A 21,299-nucleotide genomic window follows, 5' to 3' on the forward strand; every position below is an offset into this window, starting at 1 on the left:
TGTAAGTGATATTTATAGATCAGGTGTGGATAGTTCATTACCCAAAATCACTTAATTTGTACACTGACCTACAACATGCATCGTGATTTTCTGTGTATTACCCCACTTCGTTAGCACAGTTCTGGCAAAGAGCTATTAATATCTCCATTTTTCAAAAGCTCCTGTCCCAGGTAAGTCTAACTGCTTGGGGACATGTGGGCAGCCAATGCTGAGGAGAGGAATTACTCAACAGCCACATGATGCGATTTCCAATCAGTGTTCTCCCAGCGTATCTGGGCCCTCAGACACCCAGCCTCCCCTCCCACACCCCACACCTCAGTGGGGATTCTGTGCTGGGCTCCCTCACCCTTGCCCACCACTCCATTATAACTATCAGGTGCCCCCATATGAATTCTACTGCATGCAGTTCTCAGAGTAAATCTAACAGTCCCGTGAAGAGTAACAGCTTTTGTGAGGTCTGAGGGGACCTGAGGACAACCTTCAACATCATTTTCTGAAGGGTCCCCTTGTTTCTATCAGGACTCCAACAGAACAGAAAGACCTCTCTCATGCCCAGATGTTTTCTGAAGAGATTACTGATGTTTTTCAGCTTGCTTCCTCTCCACATAGATCGACATACCCCATTTGGGAAATACTGATTTTTGTGTGTGTGGGAGGGGTGTCTTTGAAAAGAACAGAAAGCAGCATGGTGGCTTCTAACACTGTTTGGCTGCATCCTGTAGAGGGTGCTTGCTGGGGCGAGCGCCCCAGGCTGGCCCCACCAGAGGGTCCATTCTCCGAAGCTCAGCAGAGTTTCACACGTGAGGATGGGAAATAGAATTACTGTGACAAAGACAGAGCAGCAGGCTGGGATCAATTTCAGGCCCCCCACTTGGATCCCTTCAGGGTCCACAGGTGTGACCAGGGAGGTGTGGACTAGATGGGGTGGACAAAGCCTCCATACCCCCTTCACTCTGGGAGTTCCAGTCATAATAGAGCAACTAATCCCATAATGACTGTGAGAACCTGACCTTCACCCACCTGCTGAGTTCACACTAGAATGATCAAAAACGAATTGCCTTCAACAGAAATTGGCACATTGTTATTAAAATGCCCACAGACCATGAGATGGAGAGATTGCAGTTTAACAATTTTGCAGCCGATCACCATTTTTCATCAAGGAAATAATGAACAGGTATATCATGAAGAATATATGATGAGCAGTACAACACCTGTTTTAGGGAATCTGGATTCAGAAATATAAATGCTCCTGTCCTCAAATATGCCAGCTGGAAGACACCTTCATCAATCACTTCAGGAGTGTTTTCCTCCAAATAAATGGCCTTTCACATGGGGCTACCTGCCTCCTCTGAATCAGGATGCTGTGCTGGTGCAGAGGGAAATACGCTGATGTGTTAGTCTGGGTTCTCCAGAGATACGGACCAATAGGACATATATTATTCAGGGATATCTGCTTCTGTGTCTTGGAGAACCTGATATGATGAACGGGTGGCTGGCTGGCTGACTGGCTGGGTGGATGGATAGATATAGATAGATAGCAATATAGATATTAATATAGGTATCTTGATATAGATATAGTATGAATACAGTATAGATACAGATATAGAAGATATAGATATAGGAAAGAGTGAATATAGAGAATATATAAAAATGGAGTCACTTCAACCAAGGTGCTAAAATAATTAACATTATGAAGATTGAGGCATCTGGAAAGAATCCATTCTTATTCTAACTAACTTGAAATCTTAAACTTTTTTAACTCTCCAGTTCTGTATCAAAGCCCGGATATACATATGGACATACCTCCAGATAACCCTCTGATTACCACCCGAAGGACTCACGTATCCAGACCATATGACATCCATTATCCAGACCACCAGACATGACCAGACCTTCTGGCACCATCCTCTAGACCACCTGACATCCATCATCCAGACTGCCTGACATCTGATTGATAACCATTCCGGACCAATCCTAGGGCTAAGAGTGCAGGACTGATTATCCTCAAGAATTCACTTTTTACTAAAACTCTTAACTTTTCTTTATTATTCAGAATATTTTGAGTTTTCCCTAGCTGCGTCCCAAGTTTGCAAACTCTAAGACCCTTAAATAAATCTTTATCATTTATTTGTAGCCAAAGCTTCCATCCTCCTTTTGAGTGCTTGAATATATATACTATAATTCTAACCACTTTCGTTACATTAGTCCAGATTTTCCAGACACAGAACTACATATTTCTGACTAGTATATGTCCTATTAGTTCTGTGTTTCTGGAAAACCTGTACTAATAAATGATGATAGATGATTGATAGATGATAGATAGATAGATAGATAGATAGATAGATAGATAGATAGATAGATAGATAGATAGATGATAGATAAAATATAGATATAACCCCTCTACATATCTATTTATAGATACAGCTATATATCAATATCTAGATGTCTACACATGTGCCTATATCAATATTTTTCTAATCTATCTGTATAGATGATAGGTATTTATTGATTGATTTTAAGGAATTATCTCATGTGATTGTGGAAGCTGGCATGACTGAAATAAGCAGGGCAGGCTGGGAATTCATGTAGGAGTTGATGTTGCAGTCTTGAGTCTGAATTTCAGAAGGCAGCAGGTGCTGGAAACTCATACTGGGCTTCCATGTTGTAGTCTTGAGGCAGAATTGCTTTTTCTTTGAGGAACCTTAGTCCTGGTTTTTGAGGCCTTGAGCTGATTATCAAGGATAATCTCTTTTATTTCAAGTCAACCGATTATAGATGTTAATCCCATTTAGAAAGTCCCTTCACAGCAACACGTCAAATGGTCTCTGACCAAATAACTCAGCCCCACAGTCTAGCCACAGTGGCACACAAAGTTAACAATCCTTGCTGGTTTACATTTCCTCTTTCTGGAACTCCACAGGGTGAGAGCAATCATCCTTCCCCATAGGTCATCTATGCTGCTGTGTTCATCAGCTTGATGAACCAGAAGAGAGCTACCTGTGGTAGGAAACTGCACAGGGCAGAGGACCCAAGGGAGGAACACACAGAGCTAGCTGCTTCAGTGGTTCTCAAGATCAGTCCTTTTTCTCTCTAGAAATTTCCTTGAAAAGGTAGCTTCAAGTTTCAGGTCTGCTCTTTCAACCTGGGGCAGAGGGGTTGGGCATGGCAAAAGCATGCAAATTCACACAAAGAAAAAGTTTAAATACAATCTGTACACATTGAAAAGCTCAGCTCTCATGTGGACTCTTTCATAGGTTCCATGAATATCTATCAAGGCACAAGCATTTTCAGGAGCAGAAAGATGCCTTTCCTCTCCCCAGTCAATCCTCCCACTCTGAAGCCAGAACTGATCTGATGTCTATCACCATTGGTCTCTTTTGCTTATTGTAAAAGTCTATGCCTATTCAGTTATACAGTGTGTACTTTTGTGCTTAGCTTATTCCACTCAGTCTATTATTTTTGAGACTCATACATACCGTGTGTATCAGTGGTTCATTCCATTTTATTGTCAAGTAATATTCAACTGTATAAACAGAGCACAATTTGTCCATTCTACTGATCAATAATCCAGATTGACTATTACAAATATATTATTAGCGACTTTTTATGGATGTACACATTTATTTTGGACAAATACCTAGGAGTGGAATCACTGGGTCATAGGATAGAAGTATATTTAACACTTTAAGAAACTGACAGTTTGCCGAAGTGGTTGTACCATTTCACATTCCTGCCAATAACATTTTACACATTTGAGTGGAGCATGTGATAATAGCTCATTGGGTTTTTAATGTGCACTTACTTGATGATTAATAAAGTTAAGCAGCTTTCATGTGCTTACAACCACTTATATGTCTTCTTTTGTGAAGTGCTGATTTACCTTTGCCTTTTTAAAAATTGTGTTGTCTTAGTATTGAGTTCCAGGGGTTCTTTGTATATTCTGATACAAATACTTTGTTTTATGAACATATTCTCAGTCTGTGACTTGCCTGTTTATTTTATCAATGTTTTGTGACAAAGAATTTTTTTTATTTTGATGAAGTCTAATGTATAATTTTTGATTTTATGATCATGACTTTTGTCCCATAAAAAAATCTTTGCTTACTTACCTCAAGATCATAAATATAACCTTCTTTGTTTTTTTGTTTGTTTGTTTTGTTTTAGGCTTTACATTTAGGTCTACAATCTAAAATATATTTTTAAATGCTGTGATTAAAGTTCTTTCTTTTTTTAAAAAATGGGTTTCAAAAAAAAAAATGGATCTCACTCAGGTCACATATTAAAATCTGACTTTTAAGGTCTTAACATAGAGGGCAATATACTCTTTCCTCAATCTGGCTGTTAACACAAGTTTTGACAACTGGCTTTAATACACCTGGAAGCATTAGATGATGTCATGAGATCAAACCCCTCTTTTTGAGTTTCAAGCTCCTCTTCACGGAAACATGAGAAGACTCTGTCTAACAATCACATTTATTTAACACTCAGTTGCCTTGCTATCAAAATAGCACTTTCTTTTCATCCCTCCTAAGTATAACAGCACGTTACAGGCAGTCTCCAGATGGTATTACCTCTGTGCCTTTCTTTTTCTCTAAACTTCTTAAAAAATATCAAATATACCATTCATAGACATATATATACAGTTTTAAGAACACACATACATTTATAAGGCCTTTATATATGTATAAATATGTAGTTTTGGTGCTCTTCATTGCCTCCTACAGATTCAGCATTGAAGCTAATCTAATTTTTCTTTGGCCTAAATAAATTATTTTAGCATTTCTTATAGAGAAAGTCTGATGGAGAGAAATTCTCTTCACTTTTATGTTCTGAAAATGTATTTATTTTGTCTTCATTTTTAATCTTTTTATTTTAAGATAAATAGTAAATTTACATGCAACTATAAGAAAGAGAGATTCCATGTATCCTTTACTCAGTTTCTCTCAATAACACCTTGCAAAATTATAATACAATATCATAACTAAGATATTAACATTGATGCAAGGTACAGAATATTCCATTACTACAAGGATGTCTCATGTTGCCCTTTTTAGTAACACCTAACTCTCACCTCTCTACTACCATCAATGACCTCTGGAAACCACTGATATGTCTCCCTGTTCTGTAATTTTATTTCAAGAATAAAATCATACAGGGTGGAACATTGACTGCTTTATTTTACTTTAAGGCTATTTTTGCAGGATATGGGATTCTAGATTGATGTGTGTGTGTGTGTGTGTGTGTGTGTGTACCCTTTCTATTTTTTATGATGGTATTGTCTGAGCATTTTGGATTTGTGGATTGATGTCTTTCATCAATTTCAGACCATTCTGAGAAAATATTTTATTAAATATTTATTCTTCCTCATTCTCTTTTCTTCTTCATGGACACCAATTACACACATTTTGGACCATTTGATATTGTCTCTAAAATTAAGGCACTCTCATCTATTCTGTTTTATGGTTTTTGGTTTTGTTTCTTTTTTGTTTGTTTCTTCTCTTTGTATTTCAGTGTGGATATGTTCAACTAACCTGTTCTAAAGTTTATTGATAATTTCCTCTCCTGAGTCACTGTTATTAAGCCCAATAAAATGTTTATTTGTAATACTGTACTACTCATTTCTATCATTTTTCCTTTTTGGTTTTTATGGTCACTATGTTTCTGCTGAAATTCACCATCTCCTCATACATACTGCACGTTTTCAGTAGGCCATTTAGCATATATCTAGTTATTTTAAAGCCCAAGTCAAATAATTCCAACATCAGGGTCATCTCTGGGTCTACTTCTATTAACTGTTTCCATTCTTCATCATAAGATATGAAAATAGTAGAGACTGAAATAAGTAATATCTCCCTTTAGAAAAGGAAATTTCCTTTCTTGTGTCAGGCCATTGGTTTGGAGTGACTATAACTTTGTTCCACAGTTAAGCTGCATCTGATATTTTGGCAAGTTCAATTTGCTTCACTTCACTACTAGCTAAACATATTTTGAGAGTGGGCTCAGCATTTTCCATTCTGCAGTGCCTGGGTTGGAGCACTAGCAAGATATCCAAAATTTCTTCATGCTATCCAAACCAACTGTTCTGCACACCATGACAGCTCACATTCTGATTTGCAACTCAGCTGAAGCACTGTGTATTACTGAAGAGTTCTCATTGCTTTCCAGCCCAGCTAAAGGTCTGTGGGCACCTACAAAGATCTTGCGCTGCCTGGAATGCCTTGGAGATTCTTTCAGCTTCCTGCCCCACAGGCAGCTATTGTCCATGGAAAACTTTAAGTATTTGGGAGAGAGGAGGGTTCTTTCACATCTGTTGCTTATGCCCAACACTTGACAACTGAAAATCCTGAGTGTCTCTGGCTGATTTATTACAGTTCTCATGCTCTGCTTCTTTCCTCCTTCCATAGGGAATTGCCTTGGACTTGGAGGATGTGCCATGAACTCTAGTAGAGTCTCTCCACTTTATGTCTGGCCCTCCAGGCTTTGGCATTCTGATTTGGAGCACTGGATGTGACAAGGACTCAGGCCTCAGGCCCTCTGACACTTTAAAAGATATTATATTAAAGTGATTTTAATATGAGTCTTCATTTTGGTAACTGGAAGTGCTGAATGTAGGTATTACTAAATTGAAAAGTAAATGTATTATTACTACAAACTTACTTTTAAACAAATTACATTTCAAACAAGCTCTTATGATTTAAAAAAGCTTAATAGTTATTTCTAATTTAAATTAATCTTTGAGCAGAAATATATACTTTTAAATAACTACAAATTGTCTGGTGTTAATTGCTCTTACAATTAACATTAAAATTTTATGAGAAAAGGGTTGAATAAATCTGAAAGCTTAATAATTTAGAAGGAAAGTGTATAATGAAATCTGATATTATACAGAAATGCTGTGAGATAGTCTGAGGTAAAATCTAACAGTGGAAGTAATCCTGAAATTCTTAATATGTGCTCTGTTTCTCTTACTGCAAGAAAAAAATAAAAGCCTCACATGTGGATACATATAATGTGGGCACTGAAAAGGTGGCACAGGCGCTAAAATCAAGGCAGATTCTAGACTGAGGCCAAAGAGACCTAGTTTGTATCTCTCTCTGCCATGGGCTAACTCTGTAATCCCCCCAACCACACATCACACACTGGATGAAATTACTGTAGAAGGGTGACTGTGAAGACAGTGCCTATAGTCACCACAGGGCCTGGGGAACAGTCGGGACTGACAGTGCTCTTGCCTGCTCTGTATCTGTATCCATCTACTTTGTGCAGTCCTACTGGCCATCCTGGGTACACCAGCATTTTTCTTCTTCCAAAATACACCAGGAGATGATAGAAGTGTCTACAAACCAAGTGTGACCTTTCTGCTACATTTTGTCATGCATTTGCTCAGTCTAACATGGTAAAACATGAGATCTGGGACATAGGAAACACACTTTACCCTTGACCATTAGTACTGCATGAGGATGCTAGAACCAGCAACGTTTCTATAATAGTACCCTGTGCTCTTCACAAGAGCATCTTCGCTGATGTTGAGATCACCTCACATGCCTGCACCTCAGATTTAGAAGCAGCTAAAGTGACAGTGGCACTTGATTTTCAAGCAGGCTTTAAGGAATACAGACATAATATTCCTCTGTTTTAATAAAAGTACTTTGCCTTGAAAAACTATCAAGCAAAAATTTTAAAAAGTTAATCAAATGAATTTAGTGGTACATAATTACTTCAATAGTTAAAGAATATCATGCTATCTGTGTGTGAACTTGAACATTTAAAACGTGATTCTCAGGATTCAAAATTGACTTCTGGTCAAGATGGTGGAGTAGATAAATAACGTGCTCACCTCCTTCCACAACCACATCAAAATTACAACCAAATTATAGAATAACCACACTTGAGAACCACCTGAAGACTAGCTGAATAGACTCTTATAACTAAAGATATAAAGAAGCAACATTGAGACTGAATTATGAGAATAGCAAAAGTTACCAACATCAGAAAAAAAGGAGATATCTCTAGAGATTCTATATCATTTAAAGTATTATTTTAATAAATTTGAAAATTTAAAAATAAAGCAAATCCCGCCTACTCCCCAAAACAACAGAAACAATAGGCAAAAGAAAGCAAGCAAAATAATTCCCTTTCAGTGAACAATTTAATGCTGTCAACTAGCAAACCACCACCAGGCTCCGCCAGAATAAATAAATGCACTGTGGTCATTGCTATTGCAAAGAAATGTCTCCTTGGCCAAAGTGTCTCCTGAGCTCCAATCATGATCGGAATGGGCATTTTTCTGGGGTATTGTCTGTATTTTCTACAGAAAAATGTTTTCGGTTCCACCAAAATTCCTTGGTTGACTCTTAGAAAAATGTTACTTATAGAAGTGTCTTGCTTTATCATTGCTATGTAAGACAAAAGAGAAGTCCCAGGATGCTCGTAAAGTCACAAAATAAGATGTTCACCACTCAAGCTCCATCTGAGAGAATGCATGTAGTCCTGTTTTTGCCACAATAATTTCAGGTAAGTTGCATTGTCATTATGTTAAAAAGGAAGGGAAAAATTTCTCAACTTCTCTCCAAAGTTCTGTGCTGGAAGTCTCTTCCCACGCTCTTTGGAAGTGTTACCACCACCAACGGATGTAGCCTTTACTTCCGTGAAACTTTTCTCCTCAAAATGTACACCAGGAGCAGGTTTGGAAAAAAGAGGTAATGGGTTAATCTGAAATACACCTTGATGTTCTTTAGTTTGTTTTCTCTCCTAAAATTGTGTTTCTATGTATGGGTGTGGATGAGTGGATGGTTTTGGGCCCATGACCAAGGCACAGGCGCCCCCTACTGGGAAGGTAGGTAAGGCTACTGCAGGCCTCATCTTGGAAGGGAGAAGCTAGGAAACTGATAGCATTTCCGGATGCATTTCCCATTGAAAACACTTGTATGAGATTAAAAAACAAAACAAGTTAACGACAACATACTTGGATTCAGGCATAAAGGTTTTGTGAAATTTGAGTGACATGATGCCAGGTAAAGGAAAAATATAAAGCTGAATCTGTGAATAAAAACAAACCACATTATTCTCTTTTTTTTTGAATTCATTATAAAATGGGAATATATAGCTAAAGAAAGCCATTTTAAAAAGCAAGGTGAACTGACAGCTTCTGGAACTGTATTTATCTTACTTTAGTTTTTCTAATGCCTGCATTTCTATATAGAAATTAGCTAAGCATTTCAAAATTGCACCAAAATTCAGAAAACTTATTTCCTCATGCATATAGGCTTTATAAACAGAAACATGCATTAAAAACATTATTTTGGATGATGGCCCAGATGATTGGAGTTAAATTCCATTCTCTTTGAAAAATACAAACTAAGACAGGTCAAGAGTGAATGCCTTGCCAATTCTATTTTCTGCTCCACTGCTGATTGAACAAACAGATTTTCAATATGCAGATAAAGGCGGGCCCTTGGTTGCAGGAATTCAGAGAGGGGTTGTGTGAGCATCCTGCATAGACTGTGTGTGTCATGATTTCCCATCTTCCATGAAGGTGGCTCTCAGGTACAGTACGTGCTCCTTACTTTTTTTTTTTTTTTTTTTTTAAATATATCTTTATGATTTCAGAGAGAGGAAAGGAGATGGAAAGAGAGAGAAACATCAATGATGAGAGTCATTGATTGGCTGCAGCCCGCAACCCGGGCATGTGCCCTGACCGGGAACAGAACCCCGATTGCCTGGATCATAGGTCGATGCTCAACCGCTGAGCCACGCCTGGCTGGGCAGCTCCTTACTTCTTAAAGAAGTCACTGTGAAATTGGCACTCTGAAGGCTGACCTGCAAAAGGGGCTTTTATAATACACTTCTTTTTGCATTTTAAGGTGGGGAACAGGGTTGTTTGGTCTTCTGCAGCACCTCTCCCTCAGCTGATCACACATTTCTGGAAGAGATCTAGCACTCCTGCCACAACAGACCCCAACTCTGCTTTTCTAGATGTTTCCACATTAACAAGACAACTCTGGAGGAAATAAACATCCTATAGGTGGAAGGCACTGGTTGTTTTTTTGTTTTGTTTTTAGAAAGGGAGGCAGGGAAATGGAGAGAGATAGAAACATCAATGATGAGAGTCATTGATTGGCTGCAGCCCGCAACCCGGGTATGTGCCCAATGTGAGAGATACATCTATAAGTATGTGCCCTGACCAGGAATTGAACCCCTGACCTTCTGGTGGCAGGACAATGCTCCAACAGAGCCACACTGGCCAAGGGCCAGCAGCTGAATTCTTAGTAGGAGCTTCCCGAAATCACAGTGTGGCTAGGACCATGTGCTTGGCAGGCACAATGCAGTTCCAGCCTTCCCCCTGACCTTCCCCTTGACCTTCTTTGTGCCTATATCAGGGGTGGGGGCTGGGAGAAACCCTGTGGGTTAAATGCCTCTTTGTGAAAACTATTCTTTCTCCAGAAACATTTTCCCCCCCAAAGGTGAAACATCAAAAATTATATAGGGATACAGGCCAGGCGGCCTTTCTCCCCATAGAAACACTGATATTAACCAATAGTCTTCCTATGAAGAAAGTTTCTGGAGGTCAAATTTGAATGTCCAAGTATTTGCAAACACGACTGTTGTTTTTTAACTGACTGTTGTTTTTTACCTGCTGGTGGTTATCTGCTAGTGGTTGATGGGCAGGCCAGGTGGGGCTTCCCCACTGCATATGAAAGGTGCCCTAGGGGAGGGTACTCCAGGTTTTGCTCTTATCTTTGTCAGTTGCTTTCCAACATCCAGGTCCCTTTCACTAGTCTGCACAGTCACCTTAAATGTAGTGCAGAACAAAGCAGTGCAAATAAAAGGGCAGTGACTCGGTTCCCTCATAACACAATGTTTCCTCATCATAAACCACACATGTATTGTCTCTAAACTCTGCCCCTGAAACACTACTAGGTGTTTTTTCGTAAAGGGGTGTCACAAAACTTTAAATGTCATTATTCTTCAAAAGTCAGAATGGTTACTTTGAGGTTTTGCCGCATTTTTATTAAGGTTGGTTTTATGAACCTAACTGGTGTTGGCTTGGACTTAAAGGAATCATAAAACAGGCCTGAGTTAGGAGTTTGGGTACACAAGCTGCCATGGGGGAAAGTTGGGTAGAGAAAGTGGACATGCTGCCTATTGGCCAGCCCTTCACTCCAGACTGTGAGCTCTATCAGTGGGGGACATAGCCCTGCTGGGGAGGCATACAGGGCTCCTGACTCCAGGTCAGGCATCCCGCTCCTCCCTCCATCCAGCATCCAGAATCCTGAGGCCAGAGCAAAGGGACAGCCCTACAGCCTTGACTTCCTGGCACTCCTGGCTTCTGAGGGAAACTCACTTTAAATAGCTAAATGAGATTCACCACTTCATATAACCTGAAGTCCTCCACCATGGCTCCTATCCTACAGGACAACTTCCAAGGGGAAATGCTGGCATGTAGGACCTAATTCCACACTGGCACGGAGAGCAGAGCAGGGAGATGAGCATAGACAACTCATGTGTTATTAACCTTGGGGATTATTAGAAGAAATGGGTGGAGAAGAGAGGGCCTAGTCCTGATGTTCCTGTTACATCAGGGGTAGCTGGGAATGGGCATCTCCCCCAGTATGCCCTGGGCCTAGGGGTCTCTGGAGGGAAGCTGCTGACAGAAGTTGGACACAGAACTGCCCCCAGAGAAGGGTCTGAGTGACAGGAAAGAGGGAGACAGACATTCCAGTGTGTGACCTGTTTTAATATTTAATTTACTACTCGCATACAACACATGAATAACATGAAAAGATTAAGTAATAAAATACACTGGATTACAATTTAAACTATTAAAACAAATATGTAATAATACAAATTTACATATAAAAACATGACAATCAGGAGGGTGCCAAGGTGTGCTGGGTTCAGGGCGTGCATTTCTACGCCCCATTGTTCTCTAAGTTTTGTCAGTTGTACACTCAAGATTTACGGTGAGATCATTTCAAAGCAGCAATTAATGACTATTTGTTAAAACACCACACACACACACACACACACACACACACACACACACACATACACACACACACAAAGGGACCAGGTTCAAGATGGTGGGAGGCAGCTGCCAGGCTCTCATCCACTTTCTCCCAAATTCCACTGAAATGAACCAAGAAGGGGACAGTGGGAGAGCCTATGTAGGGAGTGGCTAGGAGGGCAGAGCCCAGAGCAAAGGGCAGGTGCCCAGGCAGGACAGGGTGGCAGCAGCTCTCAGGTTCCATAACTGCTGGGGGCCTCCTTACACCACACCATCAGACTCCCAGTTTGCTTTTGGTGGGTGTGGGGTGAGGTCATGCCCTTTGAGAACCACTGGTCTCGGTACCTGCCAGCCAGGCCCCCCACCCTTATCCCCCTGTGCACAGAGCCCCTGGGAGGATGCTGGGCAGCACCACCTCCCAGCAGGGTAATCAGAGGCCTGCCTGGCCCCAAGGTAAACCTTGGCACACAGGGTAGGCCCAACCAGCACCTGCAAAGGTCCTAACATTGCTCACAAAAACCCAAAGTACCGAAAAGCAAGCAGGCGCTTTCACTTCCATAAGACTGAATTGTAGCATCTCTCAATGGCACTTCACCCACAATTCTTTGCTTACATAGAACCACTTAATTGTGCTGAGCAAACTGACTGTGATACAGTGACTGGTCTTTAATTCATAAAAACAAGCACAGCTTACTAACACAGAAACGACATGCTACAAAAGGTCTTCCTTAAACTTTTCTTCAGGGGCGGGAAAAAGAACTTCCCGTTTGTTTCACAACCAAAACAGAAGACACTGATTTTCTCTAAGCAGGTGTCAGGCAAGTGGAAGAGGAGTGTTTAAGTAAATGGCCTTCTTACCTTCAAAACTCCTCTCAATTTTCAGAACACTCCTCACTGAACCCTTTCTTGCATCTGCAGTCTTAGGCAGGTTGACTGAACTCACATTTATAAGCTCTATTCACACTACTGACTCCTTACAATAATTCTACATGAGAATGTGTTGGAAATGTTACTTGAAAAAAACTGAGTATGTTCAATGTGGGCAGCGTGACCTAACTAATTGCTTCGTTTGTTTTCTGGTCACGCATTTTATTTTAGGATCATTAAAAAATATCCAGGAAAAAAATTGACAAAGTATTTGTTCCTATTGTGGGGGCAGGGCTTTCATGTTTTTCTCATTTACTTTTGGATAATGGGCCAAGGTGGTAGCACTAGGTGGATGTCTCCATGACACCAAGGCTCTCAGGGTGTAAACTGCACAGCCTGTCCCAGGAAGGCACCCTGTGTTCTGGCCAGTGTAGTCCACCGGCGAGTCTACAGTGCCCTCTAACGGCCACAGTGCAGCTCTTTCTATCGCCAAGTACAGATCCTGCTCCATGCTCTCTTCATATTAAATTTGAGTTACACTGTTACACCCTCTCTTAAAGTAAGAGATGTGACCAAGCAGTCTCAGGGTAGGAAATTACAGCCTGAAGTATCACCTACAGGCCGGCTTCACGCTGGGAACAAAAAGTCGGGCTGTCCCTAGGAATGTGCATCAGGAAAAGGTTCAGATGTCCATAAAGATCACTGGCCACTGGCCATCGTTCTCCTTTACAGCCACAGCCCCACTTGGAACAGCTACTCCGGCTCCTGGGCTGTTACCATCCAGCTGGCACGAGTGGCTGCAGGGCAGCATGCCAGTGTGTTGCAGGCTACTTATGAAGGTCTGTGGGGCCCAGCCTGGCTGCCCAGAACCTGTGTGCTTCCTGGTGCACTGACCTAAAGCCCCACCCAAATCCAGGTTCAAATGCTTATTCACTTTTTTTTTCCCCCAAATGATAAAACCCTACAACATTTTGATTGAATACCAGAAATTAAATTTATTAACAGCTTAAAACTGCTTCATCCTCTGAGGGTGAAACAGCACCAAAGGCAAGTTCAGGCCTATTTATCATCAGGTCACACACGGAGCAGATACTGACAAACTCCACACACCAAATGGTCAGGAAAATGGCAACCAGCAGAAAGTGTCAGGTGTTACCTATTCTCCACCAAAAAACAGATGATGTTTTAAAAAAAAGTGTTCTGAACATTTCTGACAAATCCATCCACTAGGCAAATTTTCCAAAACACACACCTGCAGACCTGCTCTTCTCTTCACTTTGTATCACCCTAAGCCCACTGTTCTGTGGGAACTGCTCAGAAGGCTCCACACCCACAGGACGCAAAATGCAGCCATCACCTGGCTGGCTCACCTGACCCTGCAGCTTCAACAAGCACAGATGGCCGACGCCTGCCTTCCTGGCTCCGGCAAGGAGACAGTCACCAAGGCACTACACCACTCCCACCTCCTGCCCTACAGGTGTTTCCTCCTCCGCCCCCTGCCATGTTATTTTTCTCTTTAGGTGAACACACACGCACCCACACAAGCACACACACACGTGCGCACACACATAGCTTTAAACAGCCTCCATACACAGCTTCCTAACTTCTGCCCTATTCTGTCTGAACTCCAGACTGTCCTGTAAAGGCTCCCTGCCACCTCCACTTGTCTTATGATGCCCCCCGTCCCAAGCCAGCACCCAGGATTTGTGATTCCTAACAACTTGTGCACCTGTCCCCACCCACAGGAACCCAACTCAGTAACCTTAAACCTTGATTCTTACCTGTCCCTCACCCAAGTTCAGGAACTTAGCATTGATTACACCTCAAGAAGATGCTGAAAACCACCTACCACCATAATCTCTCCCTTACCCCCGGACAGGTCCCTCTGCTTCACCTCTTGCCCTTCTCACACCCCTCTGCCACAGAACAGCCCAGGGAATTATAATCTCATGTGACATCTCTGCCCAAGTCCCAGGGACTGGCAGTTACCTGTATAAATGGACAAATGAAACTTGTCCCTTAAACAGTATGTCTGGCTAGATCAGCCTCCTTTCTGCACACAAAGGCTCTTTCCCTCTCCGAGCCACACTCACCTTTCCAGAAGAGACACATGTCCCCTACTTTCAAGGCTGGCTCCTTTCTCTCAGGTCCTGCCATAAGTGTTACCTTCTCAGAGGGATCCTCCTGGAACAACACCTAGAAAGTGCAGAGTCTACCTGCCATTTTACTGCAAACCTCATTTTTATCACTGAACTCACCAAAATTTTCAACTGTTGACTTCCTGAGGTGACTGCTCTACCACTAGATCACAGGTCTTTGAGTAGCTGTTCTTCACTGCCTGTTCCCTTGATGCTCCCAGTGAGGCACCAGCACAGAGCACATGCTCAAATAAGTACTGGCAGAAAAATGAATGCACCAAACAAAAGCTTCCAAAGGGCTACAAAGAGTTGTTCATAAATCTGTTGTTATACTTACTTAAAAAAACACAGAAGAGTAAAACACTTGTCAAGTGTAATTTGTAAAGGGCAGCAATTGTAATTGAACAAACACATCCATCGTGAGGCCAATCAACACTGAGTCAGCTGGTGTGCTATCACTAAGAGCATTGCGGAGAACACGCTGACGGAGAAACACGGCACAGCAGCACGTTTCTATCCAGAAGGGGGTCTTTAGGAATGGCCGTCATCTTCACTCATCAGAACAATAATGTACATGGCTTACTTTTATTTTTTATTATAAAAAACACATACAAGAGATTTAAGAAATGATGGATATAAGACAAATCAGAACCACGGTGAGTTATTAAACCCATTTTCTCTGTACAAATACTAAAATTCCGAAAGCGGAACATCATCGAATGTGACACACATTATCACATTGTCCGAACGTACACGGCCAAGAGCTCTGCCTGCCGTGCCGGTCTCTGAATCCGTATGTATACGCCGTTGACACAGAACCTGCAGTGGACTTCTTTTCAGTCTCCTCTTCCTGATAGTTAAATAGCTAAAGGAACTTTAGTTAAGGAACTCTTGTGAAGAAAACGCATGAAGGTGAGTTTCTAGAGGCTCCCTGTGTTTTACTCGGATCAGTTGTGCACTATACCGTGAGAAAACTTCTATAGCCCATTTCCAGCTAAGACAGTGAAGAGTCTTCTAGTTCTTTTTTAGCCAATTTAGTTTTTCCTACTCAGTCCTTTGAGCACAAAGGCCAGAATTAGCTCAGGAACCAAATCAATGCTTTCATATTAAATTCATTATAAAATGCCACTCAATTTTAAAAAGCGACTAAAAGGGCACTTTCTGCAGCAAAAAGGGCTAAGTTCAAGTTTTTGTTGTCTGACCAAGACACAATAATACAATCCATAGGTCACGTAGTCACGACGGCCTTAAGTGATGTAAGTGTGGTTTAGGGAAACACAGCTGTGCCGCTGAGTACTTCTCCTTGCCGCACAGTGAGGAGAGCCTCTTCCCATTTTCTCATTTGCGTCTTCTCTGTGAAACCTGTTTGCATTCTGAAAGGCGATTAACCTGTTTATACTCAAGATAGGTGAAGGCACTTCTCTAGGTGCAGTGCAGCGGGGCTTAGCCAAGTTCCTCCGCGCACAGTGCACTGACTTCCTCCAGGGAGCTGACCACTGCCGAGGGAACGCTGTGAGAGGTCTCCTTGCGCCACGCTTCCAGGATCTTGGATATTTCCGCTGGATTGCTGGGACTCAAGTCACAAAGAGCATACACGGCTGCTAGCTGTATACCCCATGGTATATCTGAAAGGAATTTTCACATCCATCACCACATAAAAACATGTTCCTTATTCAAAATTTTAATGGTGTGATCTACTGAATGCTATTCAAATACAGAACACTTTCTGCCAGCAATAAAAGCTAAATATAAAAAACAAGACCCACAGTAAAAAAATTAATTTAAGTGGGGGAAAAAATGAACAAATGCAGCACAGCTCTGTGCAGGTTGCTGGTGCTAGCCTGTGCGCTGAGCACAGCTAGTGTGTTACTGGAGGGCACAGGGCAGGCCACAAGGCTCCTGCCCTCTCATGACCAACATAAGCTAAGCTTTCCAACATAGTTCCAACACACCCATGTTTAAGTTTTAATAAAATATGGACCCCAAACAAATGACTCCATTAAATATCCACTGGAAGTGTTTATAAAGGGACTTTGGAAATGAAAATCACAATGAAATGAAAATAAATGAAAAGCTACCCCTCGCACCATACTTTCACATACTAGATTACAGTATACGTTTACAGATTATAGCATATAACTATAGATTATAGCTAAGTTATAGATTATGGTACATTACAGTTCTCATTTAGTATAAGTTTATTTAGGAGTGATTTCATTAAAATTTCTTAAATTTTAGTTAAGGTCTTATTCGTTGAAATACTTTAAAAAGTTTAGGAGTTGTTTCATTAATATTATTAACTATATATTTCAGATTTCTTTTAGTGATGTGATGCCCAACAAGGCAAACTGCTACTATTTAAAATAAATAAAAACATCACAAAACCCATACATTCAAATGTTGATGCTAAAAATGTAGACAGTACTGCAGCTTTAAAATTACTTCCCCCTGTTTGGCTGGCGTGGCTCAGAGACTGAGCATCGACCTATGATCCAGGAGGCTGCGGTTCCCCAGTCAGAGCACATGCCCAGTTTTGGGCTCGATCCCAGCAGGGGGCGTGCAGGAGGCAGCTGATCAATGACTCTCTCATCACTGATGTTTCTCTCTCTCCCTCTCCCTTCCTCTCTCTGAAATCAAGTAAAATTTATTTGGAAAAAAAGCACTTCCCCCTAATCCACAACACATTTAGAGCAGCACAGAGTGGGTGGCTCATAACAAGGACTAAAAAAAAGTCTAATGGTAAAACAAATTCAGCCATTTAAAAAACAATTTTAATAAGCAAGAGCTGGGGCTCTGCTGAAAATGTAGCCAGGCTGCAGCATCTAAAACTACCCTTGTCTCCTCACCCATCGGGCGGCGAGAGAGGCAGAGCACGGCACCTGGACCTAGTGAGCACAAAGTGCGGTTCAGCAAGTGCAATGCAAGTGATTCACAAACAGCAATGTACCTTCGTCCTGGGCATGCTGGATGAACATACCAATAACCGAACTAATGTTTTTCACAGCAGATGGAAACCCTTCCTTCAAGCCCAACTGGCCTAAACGACCTAGGGGGAAAAGAAATAAACCAAAATATGAACAATCTTAAACAACCTTTGGTCAAATATTAATTTTTCATGAGAATTTAGAATTTATTTTCTTTCATAAAATATCATGCACATTAATTTTAATGATCCTGAACTGAACTTAAAATGGGTACTTATTCTTAAGTGAAAACAGGTTAAATAGTAAAGAATCAGAAATCAGTTAAGCACCATTTCTTACAGGAGTGAAGAAAATCACTAGTCATCTCTTATTCACACATACAGATAATATATAATGTTTTGCTTTCTCAGGTAAGTTATAATAAATAAGGGGAATTTAGAAGAATACGTGGTTTCAGTAGGCTCCAGTGTGAAATAGCTAACTTCTATTATGTTAAAAGACCAACTCTTAGCCCAATCAGTGTGGGCCAGTGGTTGAGTGTTCACCCATGCACCAAGAGATTGCCAGTTTGATTCCTGGTCAGGGCATACGCCGAGGTTGTGGACTCAATCCCCAGGGTGGGTAGGTGCATGTGTGTGTGTGTGCGTGTGTGTATAACACTTTGATACTATAATATAGCTGTGTAACATGACTGCTGTTACAGTGTGGAGTACCAGCCCTCACTTTTCACTGAAAAGCTGACTGACAAACTACAGATGTTTAGACTGAGGCAGATATTTTCTTAAAAATGAATAAAGTGAGGCTGTCACTGCAAGGAAATTTATCTTTGTTATCAATGATAAAATTTGAGCCTTTAAGCAAAATCAGAATTTTAGAAAAACTTTCATCAGCTACCCTGAACTTGACAGTTTCAAATACTTAAGATTTCTCTGATGAGATCAGTGATGATATAAATGTGTTTTCTTGATACTGCTGACATCTGGAAGATCTATGTGAATCAATTATTTTCCAAGTGAGTAATGCATGGTACTCATGAGTGGGCAAAAGATCCCTTCTATGTGCAAGCATCTTCAGTGTAACAGTGAGCAAAGTTCACTGGCAATGAGTCAGGTTTCACACTGACAAGAAAGAAGAATGTCCACAATTATCCAAAAAGATGACAAAATAGTCCTTTTATCAAACTTCAGTATGAGACTGGGTTTTCTTCAGATACTTCAGCCCAAACAACACAGTGCAAGAGACTGAATGCAAGCAGGTAAGAGAAACCTGCTATCTGCCATTAAACCAGATAGATGGTAAAGAGATTTGCAACAAGGCAGTGCCATTCTTCTTACTGTTATTTTAGAAAGTTATTTTTCATTAAAATGTTACGTTAAAATGAGTTTATTACTGCTAATTTTAAATGAATAATTAAATACTTCTAAAATCTCTCAGCTTTAACTTCTAATAATATAATTGACAGCTATAATGTGGAGTGACAAAAGTTCTCTTGGGGTTCTCACTAGGGGAACTAAATTCAACTAAATGCTAAAGCACACAGATGACACCCTTTAACCAGTCCCCATTTATCTGGATCCTTCAGTGCCCACAGATAACCAGGGCCAGCAAAGCTTCACCATTGCTCTCCAGCACCACCAGCCAGGACTAGAATGGCTCAGCTGTCCCTCTAGCCCTCTCCATACCTGTTTTTTTCAGGAACATTAGCTCAGCCTGCCCTGGTCCACCTGCAGGCCTAAGCAGGATCCACTAATCCTGACTCAGCTCCTATTTTCAACATTATACTATCTTTGTATTTATCCATCCTTTCAATTACATTTATATATTTATACACTATGCTTTTATTATACAGTACTGTAACTATGTATTAGTATACATTACTAATTATTCCTATAACACACTAATTGTACTAAATATAACTCTTAATTATGTAAGTATACATAAATTACTCTAAATAATACATATTAAATTTTATAAATTATTTTCTCAAAAGCCAGAATTTTAAAGATTTAAAGAATAAACTAGCCTGAGTTTGACTAAAACTATAAGTCCGGTTTTCTCCCTACAATTATACATTCTTATTTTTTAGATAAACTATTAACACATTCTTCTTCATTCTCATGTTGGTTACTTTTTACTGTATATGTTTGAAAGTACTTATAGTATCCTATGTAGTTTTGTTTGGAGCCTGAGAATTTGTCGTCTTAAAAGAGGTTCCCAGGCAATTTGGACAATCAGCCAAATCTGATAAGTCCAGATTCATACGAGGGACCTGAAGTAGACACTCACCTGTGAAGCTGACCCTCCATCACAGATGAACAGAGACTGCTTCCACGGGTAAAACAGTCAGCCACAAAAAACACAGCCTTCCACTCCCACTCCCTCTCTTGTTACAATCAACAAATACATAAACACACAACTGCTGCAAGTGACAGCAAAAATCGTTTCATATTTTCTAATTGTGACTTCAAAAAGCACCATGTTCTTTTGAAAATGTCAGATACTTCATCTAAGCCAACATATGTATTTACAGACTTAACATCTCTCCTAATTTCTTAAATCCTCAAAAATGTTTTGCATTAATTAAATGGGAAGTGAGTTAGTTCAAAGTACAAACATTCTTGAATCCATAAGAGAAGGTGCTACTGATACCAGAATTCCCAGACATATAGATGCCACCTGACTGCTGAAAATGTCATCAGTGGCTCTTCTGTGTCCTTATTGTTTCCTATTTTGAACTAAAATCGTTCATCAGGATATGTGGAACTGAGGAATTAAGCAAAATATGTTCTGAGACAATAACCCACTGAGCAGTTTATTCATTTCCATTTTTGTACCTTTATCTTCTATAGCAAGTCTTTGATTCTCATACTTATTTAGTAACAAGTAAAAATCAGATGCCTACCTTGTAGCCAGGTTGTTGTCTTAAATAATTTTATATTTATTTAGCACAATATTCCTATGTTTGCTTATAAAATATGCACAGAGCAGGAATGTATATTTGCTGACACGGTAACAAAATTAACCAGGGATAGTATATTTCCTACTATGATCTATTTATAAAGACTTACATACATTCTCAAACTTGATTTCAAATGGTATTATCTTGATGTTTTAATTAACTAAACTCCAAAGATGCCTAAAAATCATGGTAACTCTCTTCAAGTATCTGAAGGGCCTTAAGGTAGAACTCAGAGGAACCTTGGGTTGTGTGCCTAGGGGCAATGAATGCATGCTGCAGATAAAGAAGTCAGTTCAAAATACAGAGCCTGCTAATAATTAATAGATCACATCCTTGATAATTCTGCAGAGCCTAGAGAGCAGCTTGTCAGAGATGAGGCAAAGGGGGGAGGGGTAAAATTTAAA

At 40.4% G+C, this 21,299-nt stretch overlaps 1 protein-coding gene across 2 annotated transcripts in view; it reads right to left on the reverse strand.

The window, feature by feature from the left end:
- Positions 1–13,843: 13,843 nt before the first annotated feature.
- Positions 13,844–21,299, reverse strand: part of ICE1 (interactor of little elongation complex ELL subunit 1) — a 52,488-nt gene continuing 45,032 nt past the window's right edge. For both annotated transcript variants that reach the window (XM_087815357.1, XM_087815356.1), the window contains 2 exons: positions 17,960–18,058; positions 13,844–16,637 (listed from right to left, as the gene is read on the reverse strand). In XM_087815357.1, the coding sequence (XP_087671483.1) occupies positions 16,456–16,637; positions 17,960–18,058 (281 nt within the window). In that variant the 3' untranslated portion in view covers positions 13,844–16,455. The remainder of the gene's footprint in view (positions 16,638–17,959; positions 18,059–21,299) is intronic.

Source organism: Miniopterus natalensis, chromosome 3 (genome assembly GCF_054644295.1).
Source record: "Miniopterus natalensis isolate mMinNat1 chromosome 3, mMinNat1.hap1, whole genome shotgun sequence".
Classification (NCBI taxonomy): domain Eukaryota; kingdom Metazoa; phylum Chordata; class Mammalia; order Chiroptera; family Miniopteridae; genus Miniopterus; species Miniopterus natalensis.